The sequence below is a fragment of the Nyctibius grandis genome, chromosome 1, assembly GCF_013368605.1.
Source record: "Nyctibius grandis isolate bNycGra1 chromosome 1, bNycGra1.pri, whole genome shotgun sequence".
In the NCBI taxonomy this organism is placed as follows: domain Eukaryota; kingdom Metazoa; phylum Chordata; class Aves; order Nyctibiiformes; family Nyctibiidae; genus Nyctibius; species Nyctibius grandis.
In genome coordinates, this window is record NC_090658.1 from 57,289,250 (window position 1) to 57,310,757 (window position 21,508).

The window sequence follows — 21,508 nt, forward strand, 5'->3', positions numbered from 1 at the left end:
CCACTTGCAAAGGACACTTCTAAACCAACAGATACAGAAATATGTTATGGAGATTCTTTGAGAGGTGAACACTTGTGGGTTTTAGTAAAGATATGCATTCTTTTCCTCACCCAGGAATACCTTTTCCATTAATTTTTTATAACTTTTAAAATTGTATATTACCCCCCCCTCCCCAAACCACAGAAAGATGGGCAATAGGAAACCTTGTTATTTTATAAGTTCCTCCCAAGCTCACAGCATCATTAGGAGCTCCTCACTTCCTGGTACTCTCCCTTCGCTCCCCACCCCTCTCTGATTTGGGAAACTCCCTGCAATTGCCGTCTGTCTGCTTCCTCACCAGCACTGTGACAGGACACAGAGGTACAAGCTCAGATCCGGAATATCATGTGTGCCGCACCCAGGCAGGTAAGCGCGGCCACCTGGCATCGTATGAATGTGTCTGTACAGCTTCTGTACCCAAACTGGCCGATTTCCCCTCTGGTTGTGGGGTTGCACAAGTGGAGTCAGCCTGGAGTTCTCCTCTTCACCCCAGCAGAAAGATGCCTGGGCAGCACTCACCGCAGCCTGGCACTGCAGTGCTGGAGCTCTGCTCTTCCTGCTGTGCGGCATCGCCCTGGAGTGCCAAGCCCTGGCACACCACGCAGAGCTGTGCCGGTGGGAAAAGAGAAGGTGTGGCTCAAGTTCAGGAGCAGGAACATCTCCAAATCCTCCTAGGCTCACATGACAGTCAATCCACGAAGTTACATGTAGATGATTCCTCTAACCTGCCACCAGTCTGGGCAACGTGGTAATGGGCCAGACACCTCACCTTACTTCCAGAGATTTCTCGAGCCCTGCACATGGTTTTTGGGCCCATCTACCCCTAGCTTTCTGTCCACTATTAACTACCCTTTTCTCATCAGCCATTTCAGAGCAGAACCTAAAATGCATTAATCACTCAAAACCATCTCTGACAAAGAACAGAAAAGTAATCTGAAAATGGCTTTACCAAACTATTTTAGGGGCCTGTATGGTCCTAACAGTAACCATAAACTGCCCATCTCTCACTAGCCACCTTATTCTTAACTCAGATAAGGTTCTTCACAGGTTCTCAGAGTACACCTCGTTTTCAGGACCTCTGCCACAGGCTCTAAATCCACTTTCATAAATAACATGCAGTGGATCTTAACCGCCCTGAAAAAATTCACCCCTACCAACTTTAGTTGTCAAAATCTCTCAGTAGGATTTCAGGATTAAGCAGTAATCCTTGCTTTTGGAGCATGCTATTCCATACTGTTCTCATGAAAACACTACCTTATGTTTGCCATTAACAGGATTTTACAACTGGCCTCACAACAGCTGACAAGCCACCAAAGAGTCTTCATCCTAACCCTGATTTCAGACTTAGTCTTCTTAATCTTTATCTTCTCTTTTCTTGAATCTTAACTCCTACCATAACTTTACTTTTAACTATGAACAGATGATCCCTGCTGGCCTCAAAACTAGCTGGTGACATGTACTTTCACTTTGCTTTGCAGAAGCCAACAATAAATCTAGCTCTCATGCCTGTTGCCTATAAAACACAATCCACCAATTACTGCTCTCTACAGAACTGGGCATATGCTAGGATGATGGCTGATATGAGTAGGATAAAAGATGTCTAGCAAGTTCTGTGGTGGGTTTTGGGTTAGTGTAACCTTAACCCCAAGGTATATCCTAAACCTAACTTCTGCTTTAGTGATATTCTCATACCACCTATTAAGGAGTAACCATAAGTCATTCTGGCTCTTCTAGTATCTCTGAGACTTAATGGATCTTAAGACATGTGCATTTGTCCCCAGTGTGCCCCAGAATCCTCTGCTCTCCATGGCACCATAGAGCCCTCCTTTTGGGCTTTGGTCATCTTATAACCCCTCAGTTTTCCAGTGTGACCCTCAGCCCTCTGTCAGTTGTTTGAGCCCAGCTCTTCAGTCCGCACTTTTCTGAAACCTAAGCCCAAATCCTAACCTTTGTTTGAGCTGAACAATTATGGAATGAATTTCAGCTGGAAAATGGTAATGACTGAATGACCATCAGGAAAAATTGCACTGCCTGAAAGTGCTGCCAAAGCTCATCCCTTAGGGGTTTTTGTCATGGCTTGTGTAAGTATATAATTAGGAGATCTGACTCCCAGGTACACAGAGGCTATTTTACATACCGGCACCTGTATCAACCATGTAAACCCCTCTACTTTGGTTTATAAATCCTAGGTTGTTGAGTTTTGTTTAATGAATGAATTGCGAGTTCTTTTCAGGTTGCCTTCTGCTTCCAGGAATTGGAGATACAAGAACATGAAATTATTCAAAGGCTCAAAGCACAATGATAACAAGGCAACACTGCTAGCTTCGTACATAAACGATATTTGAAAGTGTTAGTACATTCAATTTACATCCACTGCAAGGCTGCTCTGTCCCACCAGGTTAGCATATAAGAGAAATTTTTTAGGATAAATTATCATTCATGTAACATCTTGCTCTATATTCAGAAATTAACCGAGTACCTATATTGTCCATCATGTCTTTATTGTCAATACTAATTTCTAGTCCCAAGATCTGTTGGGGTTCCATGCTTTGTTCCTGTAGTCCAATATCTGACTAGTTCAATATCTGAATAGTTAAACCGATTCAGAAATAGCCACTCCATCTCTTGGCAGCATCTGATATAAACACTCCAATGGTCAGCAGGCACGGGGTCCCCCGTCCTATTACTCCTGAAGTCACAAAGGACAAGCTGTGTTCATGATCTATTCCCCTCAAGACCAGGTTTCACTCCGCTGCCCTGGCCATGTAGATGATGACTGATGGTGCCCCAGGGACCAGTCACTAAGGAGGTGCTGTGTGTGTGTGAGAGAGGGGTCACAAACCACCTGCCCCGTGGAAACACGGGGGCCAGGGCATCCCTGATTTTGAATTCCATTTGCGCAGCAGATTGAGTGGGCTATGAACCCAGGCACCTGGTCAATCTTGAAATGTTAACGTGTTCCTACAATGACCCTCCTCATTCCTCATATGCATATCTCATTTTATGGGAAAGGAACAGGTTTTTTTCTTTTTCAGAGGTAGCTTGACATTTTTGGTCTCATAGCTGTTGAACGTAAGGTGGATTACAGCTTAAGCCAACAAAAGCAATTAGAATTTGTTTTTATTTCTCTCTGTTTCTTTCCTAACTTTATTCTGACCCTCCCTTTGGGGTCATTTATTTCTCACATTAGTTAGTAGTTTCTCCCGTTTGGGGATTTGGTAGTTTTAGTGAAACATCTGAAGGAGAAGACCAAGCAAACTCTCTCCTTTTTTGGGTAAGAATGTTTGTTCTGCTAATATCTGAATATAAAAACAACTTAATACTTTGGGTAAAAGCAGGGGACATCCTCAGGGGACTTTTCAAAGAGTTTATCTGCTCCTAGGCCTCTTTGAACTTTTCAGGGAAGACTGTTTAAATCTCAAGAACAGATTTTCATGTTACATGGCTGGGGGTTTTTTTGGTAGAATAATCTCAAGATACATTTTTCACCAAGAGGAATGGGTGTATGAGACTAACACAATGATGTGGCTATTTTCTTTGCTCTGTGGTTTCTTTCTTTCTATTTGCTTAATTCTGTGAACTAGTTTTCCTTCCTTCCATCCTTCCTTCCTTCCTTCTTTCCTCCCTCCCTCCCTCCCTCCCTTCTCTCTTTTTCTTTCTTTCTTTTCTTTCTCCTTTTTTCTCAATTTCTATATTTTTTCATTTTCTTTATCTCTTTCTTCTCTTTTATTCTCCTCCTCTCTTTCTTGCTTTCTTGTTTTCTCATATTAAAAAATATCACAGAATCACAGAATCACAGAATGGTTGGGGTTGGAAGGGACCTCTGGAGATCATCTAGTCCAACCCCCTGACAAAGCAGGTTCACCTAGAGCACGTTGCACAGGGTCGTGTCCAGGTGGGTTTTGAATATCTTCAGAGAAGGAGACTCCACAACCTCCCTGGGCAGCCTGTTCCAGTGCTCTGTCACCTTCAAAGTAAAGAAGTTTTTCGTCATATTGAGACGGAACTTCCCATGTTTCAGTTTGTGCCCACTGCCCCTTGTCCTGTCAAAAAATATGACAAATTTACCAATGAACTTGTATTATTTTAGATGGCATTTGGTGGCACAGTTCTAAATTTGAGATTTTTCCTTCTTCAGATCTTATCAGCCCCAAATAGATTTTCTACTTACTTTGTGTTTGTTTAAACTATGTCTCTTGGTATTATAGCAGCTCAGGACAACTTTCCATGTAATGCCATTCAGTTCCCACAAGAGTTAACTCCCAGGCTTTCAGCTAGATGACTTGCCAGTTACTGAGTGATGCCATTTGAAGCACAGCCTCAGATGATGAGCCTGGGGCCCTTTGCTTGGCATGCCTCAGACATTTGGAGCAATAGGAGAACTGCACACTTCTTTTTGAGGGAGTCGTGGTCAGAGTTACTATTTGCTCCCCCTCCTTACCAAAGGCAAATGGTTGGAGAAGGTAACCTTCAGCTTCTTCAAGGAAGTTCTTCAACAGCTTCAGGGAAATCTGAACAGACTATGGATGTATTTGGAAGGAAAGGACTCTTTCCTTTCTCATCTCTGAATGCTCCCACATGGGAATGACCTTAGTAAGTCCAGAACTTTTTTCTCTTCATTTTACTCTCCAGACAGAAATACCCTATTTATACAGAGTTACAAATGAAGAACTTTCTTGAGTCTTTTTGTAAAATTCTTTTTTTCCTTTCCTATTTAACACTTGAAGTAGATAGCTTCTCCTCTCCACTTCTCCTGTGAAGCTTTACTACACTTCCAGCAGCACAGTGTTTGAGCACCTTCCCTCTGCAGTTTTTCAGAATACTACTTTTGAGAGGCTTGCCACTCATTCTGATCATAGCATTTACTTGTTGCATTCACACTCACTTCTCTACCACGTTTCCAGCTATGTTGTTTGTTCCCTCCAATTGCATCTCAGATGGTGGCATGGTCAACATCAAGGTGGGATCATTATTAATGTTTTTGTGCAGGTTTAAATGCCAGCAAGCCCCGAGGCTTCCCAGGTTGTTTACTGAATGCTCTTTTTTAGACTGTGATATTGTGTCTTAAGAAACTGTTTTGAACCCAGGAAGCCCAAGGCTCATGAGAGAAAATGTATGACTGGGGTGAATGGATCTGTTTAAATAATCATTGCAAAAGTTAGTCCCAGTAAAACTTCTTTACTTTGGATTTGATCTTCTTAACTGCTTGAGGATATGGGTAAATTCCCATTATGGCATTTTAATGAACGAGGCTGCTTATAAGGATGAACCAAGTCAGCTGGGCAAGCTTATAGCCACCAGTTAGTTCCTGTTAACATCAGTAAATCAGCAAGGGTCCTGAATGTGACTCATCACAGGGGCAGCTGGGAAGTCAGCAGGGAAGGGGACATGAAATATTCATATGAAAATCAGCTGAAACCAATGCTGCTAATTCTCTGTTATGAGATAAAAGAAGGCAAAACCTGGACAATTACTTCTCTTTGTGACGGGTTGAATTTGTAATGTTTGCAGGATATTGCAGTTGTGCTAAGTGTTCAGAGTGTATAAACATGGTTAAATTATGTTATGCTATGATAAATGACACTTAAAGCTGGTCAAAAATTACTGTCTCAAAACAGTGGCATTTTGCTTTCCCTCCACCTCTGTACTTGGAGGGAATACAATGGTGAGTAACTACATATTATTTTTACTTACTTAATTAAAGCCCTTCCTGGAAAAGAGATGTTGGTATCAATTTTTTTTAAAAACAAAAAACTTATGAGCCAAATTCACTGGAAATACATATGTTAAAATTAATGTCATTAGATTCAACTGGAGCTGAACAGACCTGTCTGGGAACAATCTAGGGCTCTAACAAGAACCACCAGTGCTATCTGTGACCACTATATCATGAAACTTTGCAATGTGATGGAGACGTTGCTTGTCTAAGAGCTCTTTGAGGGCATCTTTTTAGCTGTGATTCAGCACTCATACACTGAACCCCACAGAGAAAAAAGCTCAGGATTTCTTCTAGCATGATGGGCTTAGCAATCTTTAACATTGCCAAGAGTAGTTCCAACTGGGTTTCAGCTAGCATCAGTATATAAAAGCTGGTTTTCCTTTTGCTAAGGCTTTCAGATATGACCAGAAAATAAGGGTCCACAAAACAGGAAGAAAAAGGGGAGGGGAGGAGCACACAATGCTCACAGTATATTTTTATACATATTTACAGAAGGAAGAGCTGTGCTATCCAAACTTGAGCTTTCCCCATGGATGAGTCAAATATAACGTTTCATCCCAGCGAAGGCACAGAGAACATCTCAATGCACAGAAACATTTCTGCACAGGAAAGGGTCTGGGAGATATTGACCCCACTTTGGGCAATTATGATCATCTCCTTCCTGGGTTTTTGTGAAAATGGAATTGTCCTCTGGTGCCTCTGCTTCCAGATCAAAAGAAACCCATTCACTGCGTACATCACACACCTGTCCATTGCTGACATCTCCTTACTGCTTTGTACATTTATTCTGTCAATTGAGTACATTGCTGGTTTTGGATTCGCATATGGTTTTTACTATTATATAACCACCACACTATCTATTGTCTTCCTTCTTGGATATAATACTGGTCTCTATCTCCTGACAGCCATCAGTATTGAGAGGTGTCTGTCTATTGTTTACCCCATCTGGTACCGATGCCACCGGTCACAGCACCAATCGGCAATTGTGTGTGCAATTCTGTGGACTCTGTCTTTTCTGATGACAGTAGCCGAATACTTAACATGCAAAGATGATTCAACGAAGGAACAATTCGACGATAGCAACCATTGCCAAGCACTGCTCATCTTCACATGGATCCTGACTTTCATGATCTTCATTCCTCTAATGATTCTGTCCAGCCTGATCTTGGTTATCAGGATTCATCGTAACTCCCTGAGACCTCATTCATCAAAGCTCTACATCATCATTGTGGCCACAGTCATTGTCTTCCTCATCTTTGCCATGCCTATGAGGCTGTTGTATCTTCTGAATTACCACCACTGGTCATCTTTGCTCAGCCAGCAGAACCATGTCACCGTTGTTCTCTCCACCATTAACAGTAGCATCAACCCCCTTGTCTACTTCTTTGTAGGAAGCAGCAAGAAGAAGAGGTTCAAGGAGAGCCTCAAAGTGGTTCTTAGTAGAGCACTCGCTGATGGGTTGCGGCCAAGAAGCCAGGAAGTTGGCATGAGTTTGGATATAGCTGAAACAATTTTCTAAATCTTAGGGGCGAAACTCTAGGGGCAAATAATTGGACTTGGAAGGTTCAATAAACCACTGCAAAACTAAAAGTATTTTTCTTCCATAGAATGTAAAAAGCAGTGGTGAAATGGTACGCTTATCTTTGGTGGTTGAGCAATGGAAAAACATGGACTAGAATAAAGATAACTTTTATTTGTATTTTCTTAATTATTCAAACACATGCTACATCCTGATGTGACAATGTCAGTCAAAGATACCACAATGGAAAAGAGACAGGCCAACAGAGAATATAAAAAAAGGACATAGAAATATGTTATAAATAGTGTGACATTTATACAAGCACTGAGCACCCATAAATGCTGTTGAAGTCATCAGGGCCTGTGTGTATTCCCATTTTTAAAAGTCAAACCCACTAAATGCAGGATTCACGTTACATACTGGGATTTAGTTTCAACTGTTTCCAGCTTGTTTAAGTGCGCAAAAGAGCTGCTCCTGGGGGGTAACAGAGCAAGAAATCCACGTATGAGAGTAAGTCCCCATACATGCCCACAAACATACAGTGTAGCTTTGGTCTAGCAAGACATTTAAGTATACACTAAATGGTCAAGTTCCTCTGTGGTTAAGGGGCTACTTCAGAGCCTCTTTTCAAAGTATATGTTGTGCAGTTTCCAGTGACATCAACATTTCTCTAAGTCCTTGGATAATTCAGTACCTGACACACAGGAGTAGCTGGCAACATAGGGATGTTGTCAACTCACAGAGGGCTTTTGCCCTAATTATGAAGGGTGGGGCTGGCTTATCCCCAAAATGTCAGTGTTCCTGTAGGTTTAATTATTCAAGGAGTCTATGAGAAAGCCAGTCCCAACACTTGCTGTCACAGCCACGTATTCAGTACTTAGCTGTTCTCTGGAGAATATACATTCCCTCTGCGGTCTCTCTGTTTTATAACAATTGGTTTTGGATGAACAGAAAAAAAAGGAAGGTGCCTCACACAATGGCACTACTAGGGGATGGGACTAGGTCAGGTTTATCACACAGACACACAATATGGGAGGTCTGGGCAGTCAGAGAGCTGTGGCACTTTCAAAGAGGCATCTGGGAGATGCATTTGCTTCTGGCCCCCATGGAGCTCCAAATTCAGCAGGAGCAGAGACCTCCTGCCACAGGCTGAATCAGCATCTTCAGCTTCCCGCCAAGTTTCCATTGGCACACTTAACAGCTAACTGGGGAAAGAAAAATACAACCTATCCCTCCTTTGTTGAAAGATTGCCAGTCCTGGAATAAGAAAGATGGTAGAATAAGACTAAGGATTGGATGGGAATTCACACAGAGAAGAGATCTCAGAAGGACAAATATTTCTTCTATGTATGTGTCCTTTTCTCCTTACATTAAAGTGCTGCAGTGTGTCACTGCAGAAAAGACCCTGGAAAAGGAAGAGGTTACCCATATATCTTCCTAATTCCCTCACTCCATCAAAACCTTTATCTATGATAGCCCCTCTATTTGTCCCAGTTTTGCTCTTTGAAACTCTAGTCCCAGGCTAGTCACCTCTATTGATTCAGGCGGTAGATGAGTGCAGTCTTCTTCTCTCTTTGGGCAGTGATCGACCGTACTGCTGGAGTGAAAAATCAGCAGAGTGGCTTCCCATGGCTGATGGCAAGTGCAGGATATGGCAAGCAGGGCTGTGGAAACCCTGGGAGGGTCAGGGGGAAGGAGTGTGTGGGATGTCCACATACATGTGGCATGAGTGTGCATGCACCTGGTGGGACTGCTGGGGAATTTGTCAACACTGATAAATGCCATAAACTTGAATACTAGGGCAGTTATAGCCCAGAAAAAAAAAAACAGACTCTTCTCTAAAGCCATTCCCTACCCATACCTCAAGAGCCTTTACAATAACCACATGGAGAACCAGAGAGAGGAAATCTGCAGGAAGTATGTTCACAACATGTTTCTGCTGTAACCCCACATGTAACACAGCTCCCTCAAAGTGATTCAGGTGAGACAAGGCATATTACAGTGCTTAAACATACCCAGATTATTATGACAGTTCTGGGTTAAGGATCATATGCGTGCAGCCAGGGCAGTAGATCTGAAATGGCATAGATCAGTTCACAGAGCAGATAAAATTAACATTCATCATGAGATGAACATCCAGAAGGATGAATAAGAGTGATCAGCTAGTAGTTGAAAAATGATTAATGTTTCCCGGTCCACAGATAAAAATATCTTAGCGATGTTCTTTCTTCTTTAACACAGCGCCTGATGATTCTTCTCTGTGCAGACAGGCTGCAGTACAAGGGGAACTGATAAGCACATTATTCCATGATTTAAAAAAAAACAAGGAAAATGTGACATTTCATTTGTTGCACAACAAGAATGTGATTCTCCACCAGCTTGCATTTTTAAAAATTATTTGCATCTGTGGGAGAGGGTGAAATAACCCTGTGCGGATCAGGTGGTGTTAATAAGCACTTTGCAGTGCTGCACAGCAGGAAAGATTGTCTTGTGGGTGAAGTACTAGCTCTGGAGTTTAGAGACGTGGGTTCTGTTTTAATGCAGTCTTGGCATCTAATTTTTCTGTCCCTCCCTTTCCTGCCTATAAAATGAGGATTATATTATTTTGTTTCCATTGTTGTGCCTTCACATTTACACTATAGATACTTCAGAACAGCAGCTATCTCTTGGTTCTCTCTTGTAATGTCCAGGGCAATAAGGACTCAGTTTTGCTGTGCAGTCAAGACAAGGAACTGTTCATGGAAGAAATGCCTAGTATAGTGCTTACTTTATTAAAACTCTCTTTACCACACTTCTGTTCTACTTGATACTAATGAATGTTGTGGGACATAAAAGTGTGGTCAGAAATGCAGAGAGGGAATTCACTTCCCTCAGCATTGCACAGAGTTGTTTTGCTGCTGTAGGTACCCCCTGGGTGGAGAGGATGACACAGGACAGTTGCTGTGTGGGTTCAGGTCCAAAATGATGTGATGAGTTTATGCAGCAGCTTTCCTCTATAGCTCACAGACTTTGTGAATGATCCTTGTGACAGCAAGGGCACAGAGGTGAGGAAGAATATACTGCCCAGTTTACTTCTATCCTGGAGCCTAGCCTGGGAAATCCTCTAAGGGAAGCTGAAATCCTTCCCAGTTACTGACGTAGAACAAAACATCCCCTTGCTCCCTTTCCTAGCATGAGAACAATCTACAAGTGCACAGCCTTTCCTGATATAATGCCTGAGGGTCCCTTTCTGGGGGGAGGATAGGACAGACAGTTCAATTGCAGGGTCCTCCAAAAATCCTAGCTAGATCTCCAGCAAGGTCCTAGGTAATTTCATCCTCTGTCAGCCCGTGATGCTTGGGTCTGTATGCAGCTGGGAGAGACTCCTTCCCCAGTCCTCCTGCTCTGCCAGTCTCAAGGGGAGGGTGATCCACACACTGAAGTTTGTGAGCAGAGAGGTTCAGTACAAGGGATTGCGTATGACTCCTTGCGTTCCCTGTATCACGGATGCCTGATGAAACAGTGCCCAGAGAGACCATTTGAATTCTTAGCTGACTTTCGTCCTCTACATTCTGCAATTCCTTCCCAGCACTTCTTTCTTGACCTGCAAATACCCACAGCCCTCAGCCTGTTATGCTAGACCTGGGCTGTGTACTCCGGTCCTGGTGGTGGGATGTGCACCCCTTCGGTACCCCCATGGGTATCAGAGTGAGACCCAGCTGAGTGCCCACCTCTCCTCACCCAGCACTGCCTGGTTTCCAGCAGAAAGGACAGCTGCTGCCTGCGGCTTTCAGTTACTCCTTTAGTTCAAGCAGTGGCATTTGTGGCCTGCTGATATTGCCGCGATGATACCTGTCAGCAGAGGGTATTCTCAGATGTTACCCAGGTCAAGGGAAAGCAGAAAATTTGTGTGAGCTTGTGTGTAGCTGCCATAATATGCTGTCTGCCATGTGTGTACTTTGCTGCTTCTCTTCCTAACTCCACGTAGAAATCATTTATTAAAATCCACTGCTCAGAGCTTCTAGCTACCTATGCAACAGGAAGGCCAGTTTGGTTTCCATTTGGTTGCCCAGGCGCTTATGTGATGTTCACATGGAATTATTTTGCTTTTCCAGCTGGCTCCTACAAGCCTAAAAGATGAAGCACCAGGATCCACACTCAAAGAAAAGTATTGTAAGCGCAAAACTCTGAATTCAGAGAGGAGGTGCTGAGATGAGGTAGCCCACGTCATTCTAATACTTCTGCCTTGCATAAAATAATTCAATTTTTAGTTATATGATTACAACCTATTTTTTTTCCAAACTTGACTCTTGCCTCACTAAATGCACAGACTGGACCTGCTGCAGGTATAGTAAATGTTTCTAGAATCCTTGCTTTAGTTGTTTAGTTGTTTCAGAAATATGGAGGATAGGAAAGGAGAGGGAGTGGACGTGGCAGTGTCCATCTTGCCCCAAATCCTAAGTCTAGCAATGGTCACAAGTGAAGACCTACAGAGGAGAAGAAACAGGGCAAACACATACCACACTTCCTTCTCGTCCTCTCCAAGCCTTCAACAGTTTTCAGCTCAGAGACCTCCTGGTCTAGAAATCTTTGCATTTGGTAACTTTCAATGAATTTACCTTCCACAAATACATCCGACCTCCACTGGATGCCATACAAGTTTTTTGTGTCTTCAACACTCTGTTTCACAGCTTAATTAAATGTTTCCTGAAAATATTCTCCTTTAGGTTGTTTTGAGCTGCCACTTCCTAGACCTTTTAATGCCCCTAATTCTTGTATTGGAAAAAACATGAACAATCTGCTCTGACCAGCCTTTCTGTGCCACTTGTGACTTAACAGGTCTCTGTTGTACCTCCCAACAGCTATTTCCCCTTCAGCTTCCTCTTTTAAAAAAACTCCTCCCTTTTAAGGAGCTCCCTTCTTGACATCAAGTGCAGTTGTACACAATCCGGTGGCTCCTGCAAGGATCTGAACGTATTATATTAGCTACTGCCCAGCAATGTTTTGACAGTGGCATTTTGAACAAGGTCCTGTATGCTACTCAGTCAAGCCAAGTCAGGGGATGCTTTTCTCCTCATGGGCCCCTGTGCCAGCTGTTCCACGGAGAGTTGTTGACTACCTGAAGCAGTCGCCTTGGCCCCATGCTCTGACATGACAGTCACTCTACCATGGGGTAGCCACTGCTGCGCATTACTGCCTTGGGCTCTGCCTTCATAGCATCTTTGGTCACCACCAGCACCCTGGCTGGGCAGTCAGTGATACAGAAAACAGAAAAAATGTATTTTTCTTATTCCAACTGGAATTTTAGTCCATAGGTTTGAAATCTAGACTAACATGTTAATTTGTTATAGCGATTTTTATCCTGAACTTTCTTCAATTTGCTATAATTATTCCACCACTAATACTGTCTACTTATCTTTCCTCTATAGTCTGTACCTTAGTATTTCATGGTCACCCTGAAGGATTGTCCTCAAGGGTAGAACTAAATTCTTAACTTGGATTCTATCATTGTAACACCACTAAGCAAGAAGTGACACTAAGCAACTAATTTTGGGGTTTGTTTTTTTTTTTTTTTTCCGAGCTGGACACAGAGCATCTCTGGAATAGGAGTAACTTTAAATTAAGTATTTATTTATCCCATTAAGTATTTACTTTATGACAAGTATGGGCCTTGACAATTGGATATTATAGCAAATAAATACTAATTTTAATGGTAAAAGGTAACAGATTGTTGACATAAAGAATAAATTAAAATATTTATAGTAGCAAGTATTTTTATGTATAGAGAGTCTACAAAGAGATGTAAAACTTTTAACAGCTATGTGCAGAAGATGGAGTGAACATCCTGGTGTCACTGTTCTATCTCAGAAGAAAAAAACATTTACTTAAATGCATTGGAGGAGGGTGTTTTGTGTTTTATGTTGTCTTTGGTCTATTTGGATTTATTTTTTGACTCAAAGAGTGACATGTGTTTCAGATATAACTTTTTTATATTATTTATAGGAAAAAAGTTCTCTTTATTACTCTAAGCTCACTGAAGACACTCGATTACATACTACAGCAAAGTGTAATTATTTTGGTGAAAATAAACTTATACAACTGACAATTTTTTTTTTGGCTAATTCTGATAATTTTTTCCCTGGGTTTAGCCTAGAAGGGACTGCCCCTAGCCAAGGGATACACTGGGCCAGTCAGACCAGTGTCGGAGCAATGACCAATGTCTCTATTGCTAACCTTGGCATGGCTGAGGTCCTCTGTAAATACAGCTCTATTCACTAACTATATGCTTTATCATCAGCTCTCTTTTGCTTCATTTATCTGTTAGCATATATCTTTTTGAGCACAACACTGGCCTCTGTTTCTTAGCAGCCTTCAGCGCTGAGAAACTTTTATCTGTGCTTTTCCCCATCTGGATTTGATGTCACCTCCCAGAGCATCCTTCAGCCACTGCGTGTGCTGTCCTGTGCGTTCTCCCTCGTTTAACCCCTATAGCAGAAGACTTTAAGCCTACAACACAGCTGCTTTAAGTCCTTGGGCAGTCACAGCGAAATATATGCCATGCATCTCTCATCTTGCTATCCATCCTGAGTTTCCTACTGCGTACTCCACTCATATCTCCCTCTAGTTTGATCTTTAGCGTAAGACTTGTAAAATTCTGCAGAGATCAGATGCCTCCCACCCTGCCTCCTCAGTGACTGCAGCCATTACCTTTCTCTCTTGGCCATGCTCATGAGATCATGTACCTCCTGTAGCATTAGGATAACAAAACACTTACAGACGGACTGAAGAAGCTTTCAGTACCACTGCCCATCATCAACACAGTGTCGGTCTCCTCATCATTGCTTTGTGTGGAGCAGCAAGAAGAAAAGGTGCAGAAAATCCCTCCAAGAAGTTTTATTTAAGGCTTCAAAGACGAATTAGTGCTAGCACGTCAGAAAGCAGCAGGTCCTCCAATACCTTTTTCAGAGCACATGCTCTGAGGCTTGAGTGCACTTTAGAACACTGTGAAGATGAAAGTTAAGGCAAATAATACACAGAGAAGACTATTTTCTCTCTTATGTGGCACAAACCTTCCATCTTATTTCGGGAGAGAACATACACAGTATTTCCTAATCTTACTTTATTTCAGCTGCTAAGGAAATAACTGTCTGGAAATATCAATATTTATCACTAGTAAATCTTCCACCACAGTTTTTATTCATTTCAGTAGCGGTGAACTGCAAGATTTCCTTCCCCATGATAACATTTATCATATCTTTAAATTTCATGTCAGTACATGAGAAAATGCCAGAAAACTCTTTAAGACAGTTTTCATTCCATGTCAATCATCTGATGCATATTTTGTAGCTTATTGACTATCATATTTACATGTGTTCTGTTCACTTAACTCAGGTTCTGACTGAAAAAAGGTAAGGAAAATCTGGATTACTTCCACTGACTCAGGTGGAGATACTACAGATCCAAAACAGTGCAGCTTGGATATATCTTTCTTGTCTTGTGATCTACATGTGCAATCAATTATAATCTAATGTGAATCTTTAATTGAACTATTTATACAACATTGTTATTTGTCATTAATCCTGTAATGGCTTAACTGAGCCTTCATATATACATTGCTATGGAGGTTTATTTTTCTCTACCCTATCTATCTTCTTCAGCAGTTTGTGAATATAAAACATGCAGGGAAATGTGGTATCTATTATTAAAGAAACAGACTGCTACTTTTCTTCTAAATGAGTTTATATATAACCTTATTTCTTATTCTTCTACTTCAGATATCTTAAAATGTTTTACAGACAAATGTAATGGAAATAAAATGCATTACCTAGATGACATTTAATATTGGCCTAAACATATTTATGAAGGTGGCTACGAAAACAAACGTGTACACATGGACAGAATATTTAAATATATGCTAGCAAGACAGGGTGATAGAAGAATCAACTGAATAAATTATACCACATCATATTTTAGTCCTCCACAAATAGCACACTATGCAAAAATTGTCTTGCATAGCTTTTTTCCCCTGAGAGGAATATAAAGAAAGAAAATGTATGTTGAGCCTTGATGCTTTAAACAAAACTGATTTGGTCATTTCTCTACTGTGTATGAAGTTTTAGATGTGATGCTGAAGATGCCATTTTCATTTTAGTGTCCTTCAGTTACAAGGGAAAGAAGTCACACTACACAGAGCCAGGAAAAATGAAGCAAACCAGAAATTTATCAGCTACCTTGTGACAATCAAGATGGAACAGATGACAGCTTACTGCCATACATAGTGCTAATGAATTAGAAAAAGAAAAGTTGCTTATTGTGTCAGAATAAAAATACAACATGATGGGGCAGTAAGTCTTCCAGATGTGAGAAGATTCATTTATTCATTTCAGCTCCACAAGAGATACCTGCAGGTTTTTGCCATGGCAAGTGGTCTTTACATATCTTGTACTAGCTTGCACTTCTCACAGAAGAGGAACCACAACTGTTTTCAGCTAATGTATGTGAGGGAGCAGGAGGTTATCATCTTTTCCCATTATCACATCCTTCTGTGCTGAGCTGCAACTTACATTGAGATAATTATGTTACAGATGAGGTCCCAGATGCAGGAAAGAGAAACACTTCACCTCCAGAAGTTAAAAAGTGACCGTAAAAATCAAATTATTGGAGAGTAAAACATGATAGATTATCAATCATATTTGGAAAGAGATGGTGATATTTTTGGAGTACCTGGTTAAGGACAACAGATAATCGCCTGGGAGATTGCTGACAAATCTAAGTCAGGAGAAGGGTAGAGGGAACTGTCAGAAAATAATTCTGAAATAACAAATACATTCAGGGACATTTTCATTTCCAAAGCCTGCCTTGCAAGTGGGGGCTGTGTTTGCTACTGCCACACTTACAACTGTTCATCTGACAGAATGCTCTCTGGGAACACAGCGAGGTCAGCAAGAGCAGGTTCACGTTGCATGCCTGTCCAGTATTGGCATAGGTCACAGAGCCAAAGGATGGTGGCTAGCTCAAAAATGGCTGTCAACAATAGACCACAGAGAACAAAAAAGCTCCTAGGAGAAGAACAGACCAAAGTGTGAAGAGTGACACTGAAGTAAAAGTGCCTAGGACTGGGTCACAAGGTTTAAAACACTGAAGAGTCTTTCACTCTACATTTACTGCCTTGGCAGGGTGCTTTGAGGTTAAATCTTTTGTGTTAAATTTCTAGTAGGTGCTTCAAATGAAACAGGATTAGCAGAGAAATCTAATTGTATTCCTTGTGATAGTGAAATTTCATTGACTACCAATGAAAGTACCATTGATTTACTCTGGTGAAGTGGTTTGAATTTGACAGTTCTTGCTCTGCTTGGTGCAATTCCACCAAGTAACCTAGGCCCTAGCTGGTGACTCAGATCCTTCATCATTATAAAATACTGAGTTCTGACCTAAGCATAAAGAGCCAAGAGTCATATTCGTTGAAAGCTAGACCAAAGACGTGAAAAGAGATGGAGGAATACAGAAAAGCTGCTATAGATTTACTCAGGCAATGACTCAAGAACAACCTTGAGTAGGGCCATCTTCTAATCTTCTAAGCCACAGTACAAAACACTGCCCTTTTCAGCACATACACTGAGTACAGCATGTAGAGACTTTCCCAACAAGACAAAGATTTCAAATAAAGTCAGCGTGTTTAGACAAAGTTGATATTCTTTCACAGTTTCATTGAACAATATCAGCTAGATTAGGAAATGTCATTAATTATCTCTCTAACTGCATTGGGAAGCCTAAACCTCAGTCTGTGAAACAAGGTCATCGGGCACTTTCTTCCTCAACAATCTTATTTTAAATTGGTATAAAGCAGGATAACTCATCATAACAAATCAGGAGGTAACTCTTATCAAGAGCTTGCCTTTGAAAAATGCCAGAGAGAAAGAAACAGGGAAGAGTAGAAGTGGAACAGAAAAGGAAGGAAAAGGAGTAGAAAGAATGAGAAAAACGGTGAAAGACTGAACGAGCAGCAAAAAGAACAAGGAGCATTCAGAAATAATGGCAACTGGTGTAAGATTAGGAAGACTAAAGTTTAGGTGCAGTGAGCATGAAAAAAGGGAAAGAAGAGAGAACAACCCAGGGAGCGGTGCCTCTGTGCTTTCTGAAGAACAGCACGGCTCCATGGAAGACCCTTACGAAGTTTTAACAAAGTATAAAAAGAATTATTTTATTATAGTGTAGCTTACAGACAGCTAGAAATAAACTGTTCAAACCTCACTGGAGAAAGTGTTTCCCACAGTAAAATGTAAAACCCACTCTGGATTCTGAAAGAGTTTTAGTTCCTATTTAATGAAAAGACAGAGATCAGATATGAGTGTTAAAAGGAACTGAGACAATAACAGTAGAAACGAGCTGCCTCTCAGCCAGCCTGTACTGCACAGCCAATACTGGCCACACGAAGCAAGACTGTGAATCAGAAGAACATGAAATGATGTGACATTTGACACCTGGCAAGCTGCAAGGAAGAATCCTAGAGGACCTATGTATTCATCACCTATTCATGATACCCTGCCGAATGACAACCATCCATAATTTGGAATTTTCAGCCTGAGTTTCAGGAATACTGGGATTTACTGCAACATAACTAGCAGTCATCGTGCTGAGCCTCTCCTGAGGAAAAGGAAAAGGTAAGACTATGAGATTCCATTTCAGAATATTTTAACACTGCCATGGTATCTGTTTAGCTGAGATGCCAATATCATTAAACGTGCGTGGTAAGTATTTAAATTATTATTTATAAACAATATTCAGAATGAAACATTCCTGCCTATTTGTAAAACATAGTTTAGGATACAAAAGTGACTGACACATACCTCCCACCAATTTTTATGCATGTACTTATCTTTAAACACGGAAGAAATTCCATGGATCTTGAGAGAATCACTGGATCCTCCAGATTACAAAAGTTAAGGAAAATATATAGGAAATGGAAACAGCCACAGGACCAGAATGTGCATGCTTTGCACAGGATTGGAACCTGCAAACTTTTACTTTGTAATTTTTTTTTAAAGGTATCTGTATTTACAATGTATATTTCAGTATTTATGCAGCTCCATAGCTAGCCTTGCTGTGTTGCAACTTTGATTCATTGCTAGGTTGATGCATATGTATTAGTACTGCAGAAGAAAGAAGAATTACTGCTTTTTTCCTTTATGACTGGGATTTTTCTTCTGATGTTTCAATTTCTTTCCTTCTTGTTAAGGTGCTGTTCACATACTTTTCTCTGTATGCAAAGAGACTGCTCTGAAGTCTCTGAGCCTTGTGCAAATATAGGGGCCTAGGCACACAAAGTGGTATGCAGAATGAAGAATGTAACTCGTATAAACTTCTTCATTCTTTTGTCAGTAAACAACTTTGAATTAGCTCTTATCAGATAACTGAAATTAACTGTTTACACACTGCCAGGCCCTGACACTGCAGATCTTTATATGCTTTCTTAATGTTGTCAAGGTGAGCAGTCACATTGTCTTCAGTGGAGTCACTCACATGCTTAAATGCACACAAAGATCATTTCAGGAATACAGCTCTATTTGCAGAAACTCAGGTAGCTAATAAGATCAGCAGCTACAGTATGTCTGCCTGCACTGCTGTCTGCAGTAAACTTCCTGGTCAATACATTTTTAATTCTACTTGGTAAGCAGAGACAGAACTTCACAGAATCACAGAATGTTAGGGATTGGAAGGGACCTCGAAAGATCATCTAGTCCATCCCCCTGCCAGGGCAGGATTGCCTAGATCATATCACACAGGAACGCGTCCAGGCGGGTTTTGAATGTCTCCAGAGAAGGAGACTCCACAACCTCTCTGAGCAGCCTGTTCCAGTGTTCAGTCACCCTCACCGTAAAGAAGTTTTTCCTCAAATTTAAGTGGAACCTCCTGTGTTCCAGCTTGCACCCATTGCCCCTTGTCCTGTCAAGGGATGTCACTGAGAAGAGCCTGGCTCCATCCTCTTGACACTTGCCCTTTACATATTTATAAACATTAATGAGGTCACCCCTCAGTCTCCTCTTCTCCAAGCTAAAGAGACCCAGCTCCCTCAGCCTCTCCTCATAAGGGAGATGTTCCACTCCCTTAATCATCTTCGTGGCTCTGCGCTGGACTCTCTCTAGCAGTTCCCTGTCCTTCTTGAACTGAGGGGCCCAGAACTGGACACAATATTCCAGATGCGGCCTCACCAGGGCAGAGTAGAGGGGGAGGAGAACCTCTCTCGACCTACTAACCACACCCCTTCTAATACACCCCAGGATGCCATTGGCCTTCTTGGCCACAAGGGCACACTGCTGGCTCATGGTCATCCTGCTGTCCAGTAGGACCCCCAGGTCCCTTTCCCCTACGCTGCTCTCCAACAGGTCTGTCCCCACCTTGTACTGGTACATGGGGCTGTTCTTGCCCAGATGCAGGACTCTACACTTGCCCTTGTTATATTTCATTAAATTTCTCCCCGCCCAACTCTCCAGCCTGTCCAGGTCTCTCTGAATGGCAGCACAGCCTTCCGTTGTGTCAGCCACTCCTCCCAGTTTGGTGTCATCAGCGAACTTGCTGACAGTGCACTCTAATCCCTCATCCAAGTCATTAATGAATATATTGAATAGAACTGGTCCCAGAACCGACCCTTGCGGGACTCCGCTAGACACAGGCCTCCAACTGGACTCTGTCCCACTGACCACTACTCTCTGGCTTCTTTCCTTCAGCCAGTTCACAATCCACCTCACTACCCAATCATCCAGACCACACTTGCTCAGTTTAGCTGCGAGGATGCTGTGGGAGACCGTGTCAAACGCTTTACTGAAATCGAGATAGACCACATCCACAGCTTTACCATCATCTATCCACTGGGTTACGTCCTCATAAAAGGCTATCAAGTTGGTTGAGCATGACTTCCCCTTGGTGAAGCCATGCTGAGTGCCCCTAATGATCCCCCTATCCTTGATGTGCCTAGAGACAGCACCAAGGACAAGTTGTTCCATCAACTTTCCAGGGATGGAGGTGAGGCTGACCGGTCTATAGTTACCCGGGTCCTCCTTCTTGCCCTTTTTGAAGACTGGAGTGACATTCGCTTTCCTCCAGTCCTCAGGCACCTCTCCTGTTGCCCACGACTTAGCAAAGATGATGGAGAGTGGCCTAGCAATGACTTCCGCCAGCTCCCTCAGCACCCGCGGGTGCATCCCATCAGGGCCCATGGATTTATGGACGTCCAGGTTGCTTAATTGGTCCATGACCCAGCCCTCATCAACCAAGACAGATTCCTCCTCTATCCTGTCTTACATATTTGCACCGCTCCGTCTAGAGTGAGTGATGCTGGTACTGCCAGCAGAGCAGCAAAGTGTAAGAAACATAACCACAGAAATAATAAACTTGGTATTCCTTTAGTCTACTGCTTTTGCCTTCTTTTGAGCCTTTGAGTTCATGCCATCGAGCTTGTCTTTAAGCTATACAGGCTAGAGTCTTAAAAGCAGACAACTGGGGTAATCAGATTTGGAGCTTTAAGGAATCCACTGAAGGCTAAAACAAAAGAGCAAGAGTTGGCAATAATCCATCATATACTGATAGAAACCTGCCAAGGATAACAGCATTTACCCAGTCCGTTTCATTATTTTTTTTCTTAGGTTCTGAGCAAAGATAGATTATTTTTTCATGTCACAACTCTCTTTCCAGCATAAAGACTGAAGGTTTTCATCTCTTCATCAGCTGGCGACATTGCTATTAGGTCAGGCTGTGATAACTCCAAAAGCTAAGTTGCCACCACAGCTGAACAGACCAACCAATGCTCTTTCTGCTTTACCTTCCTCTTGCTCCTCTACCCTTGTACCAGGATTCATCACTTCACTAAGATGCTACAGTTGCTGAGCCAGCAGAAAACGATTCCTTTTCTTTCACCAGGTGATTTTTTTCTGTTGGACTAATGAGTTGAATTGAGTTGAGTGGCTTTACACAAGTGCCAGCACATGGTGTGCGAGCAGACAGGCAAAGGCGACCCAGGGCTGAGGCTGTGCATGGAAGTGGGAAGCCATTGGCTTCACTTGAGCTGTAACTTCTGGCTTCTCTGGTCGGGTGACATTTCATACCATCTAAAGCTGATCTGTCTCAGGGCCTCCTCGCCCTGCAGCACCAGCTATGCCTTCCTGTCCCCGTTCTTGAGCTGGGGTCGGTGTTTGTGCAGATACGCAGTGAGCGAAGTAAGTCAGGTAACCAATACCACTGAAAACTTACCTAGAACA

General features: G+C 42.1%; 1 protein-coding gene across 1 annotated transcript; it reads left to right on the forward strand.

Moving 5' to 3' along the window:
* The first annotated feature begins 6,287 nt into the window (after positions 1 to 6,287).
* MAS1 (MAS1 proto-oncogene, G protein-coupled receptor) lies at positions 6,288 to 7,277 on the forward strand. Its single transcript, XM_068414664.1, has one exon. It carries the CDS (start codon positions 6,288 to 6,290, stop codon positions 7,275 to 7,277), a length of 990 nt encoding a protein of 329 aa, XP_068270765.1.
* The last annotated feature ends 14,231 nt before the right edge of the window (positions 7,278 to 21,508 follow it).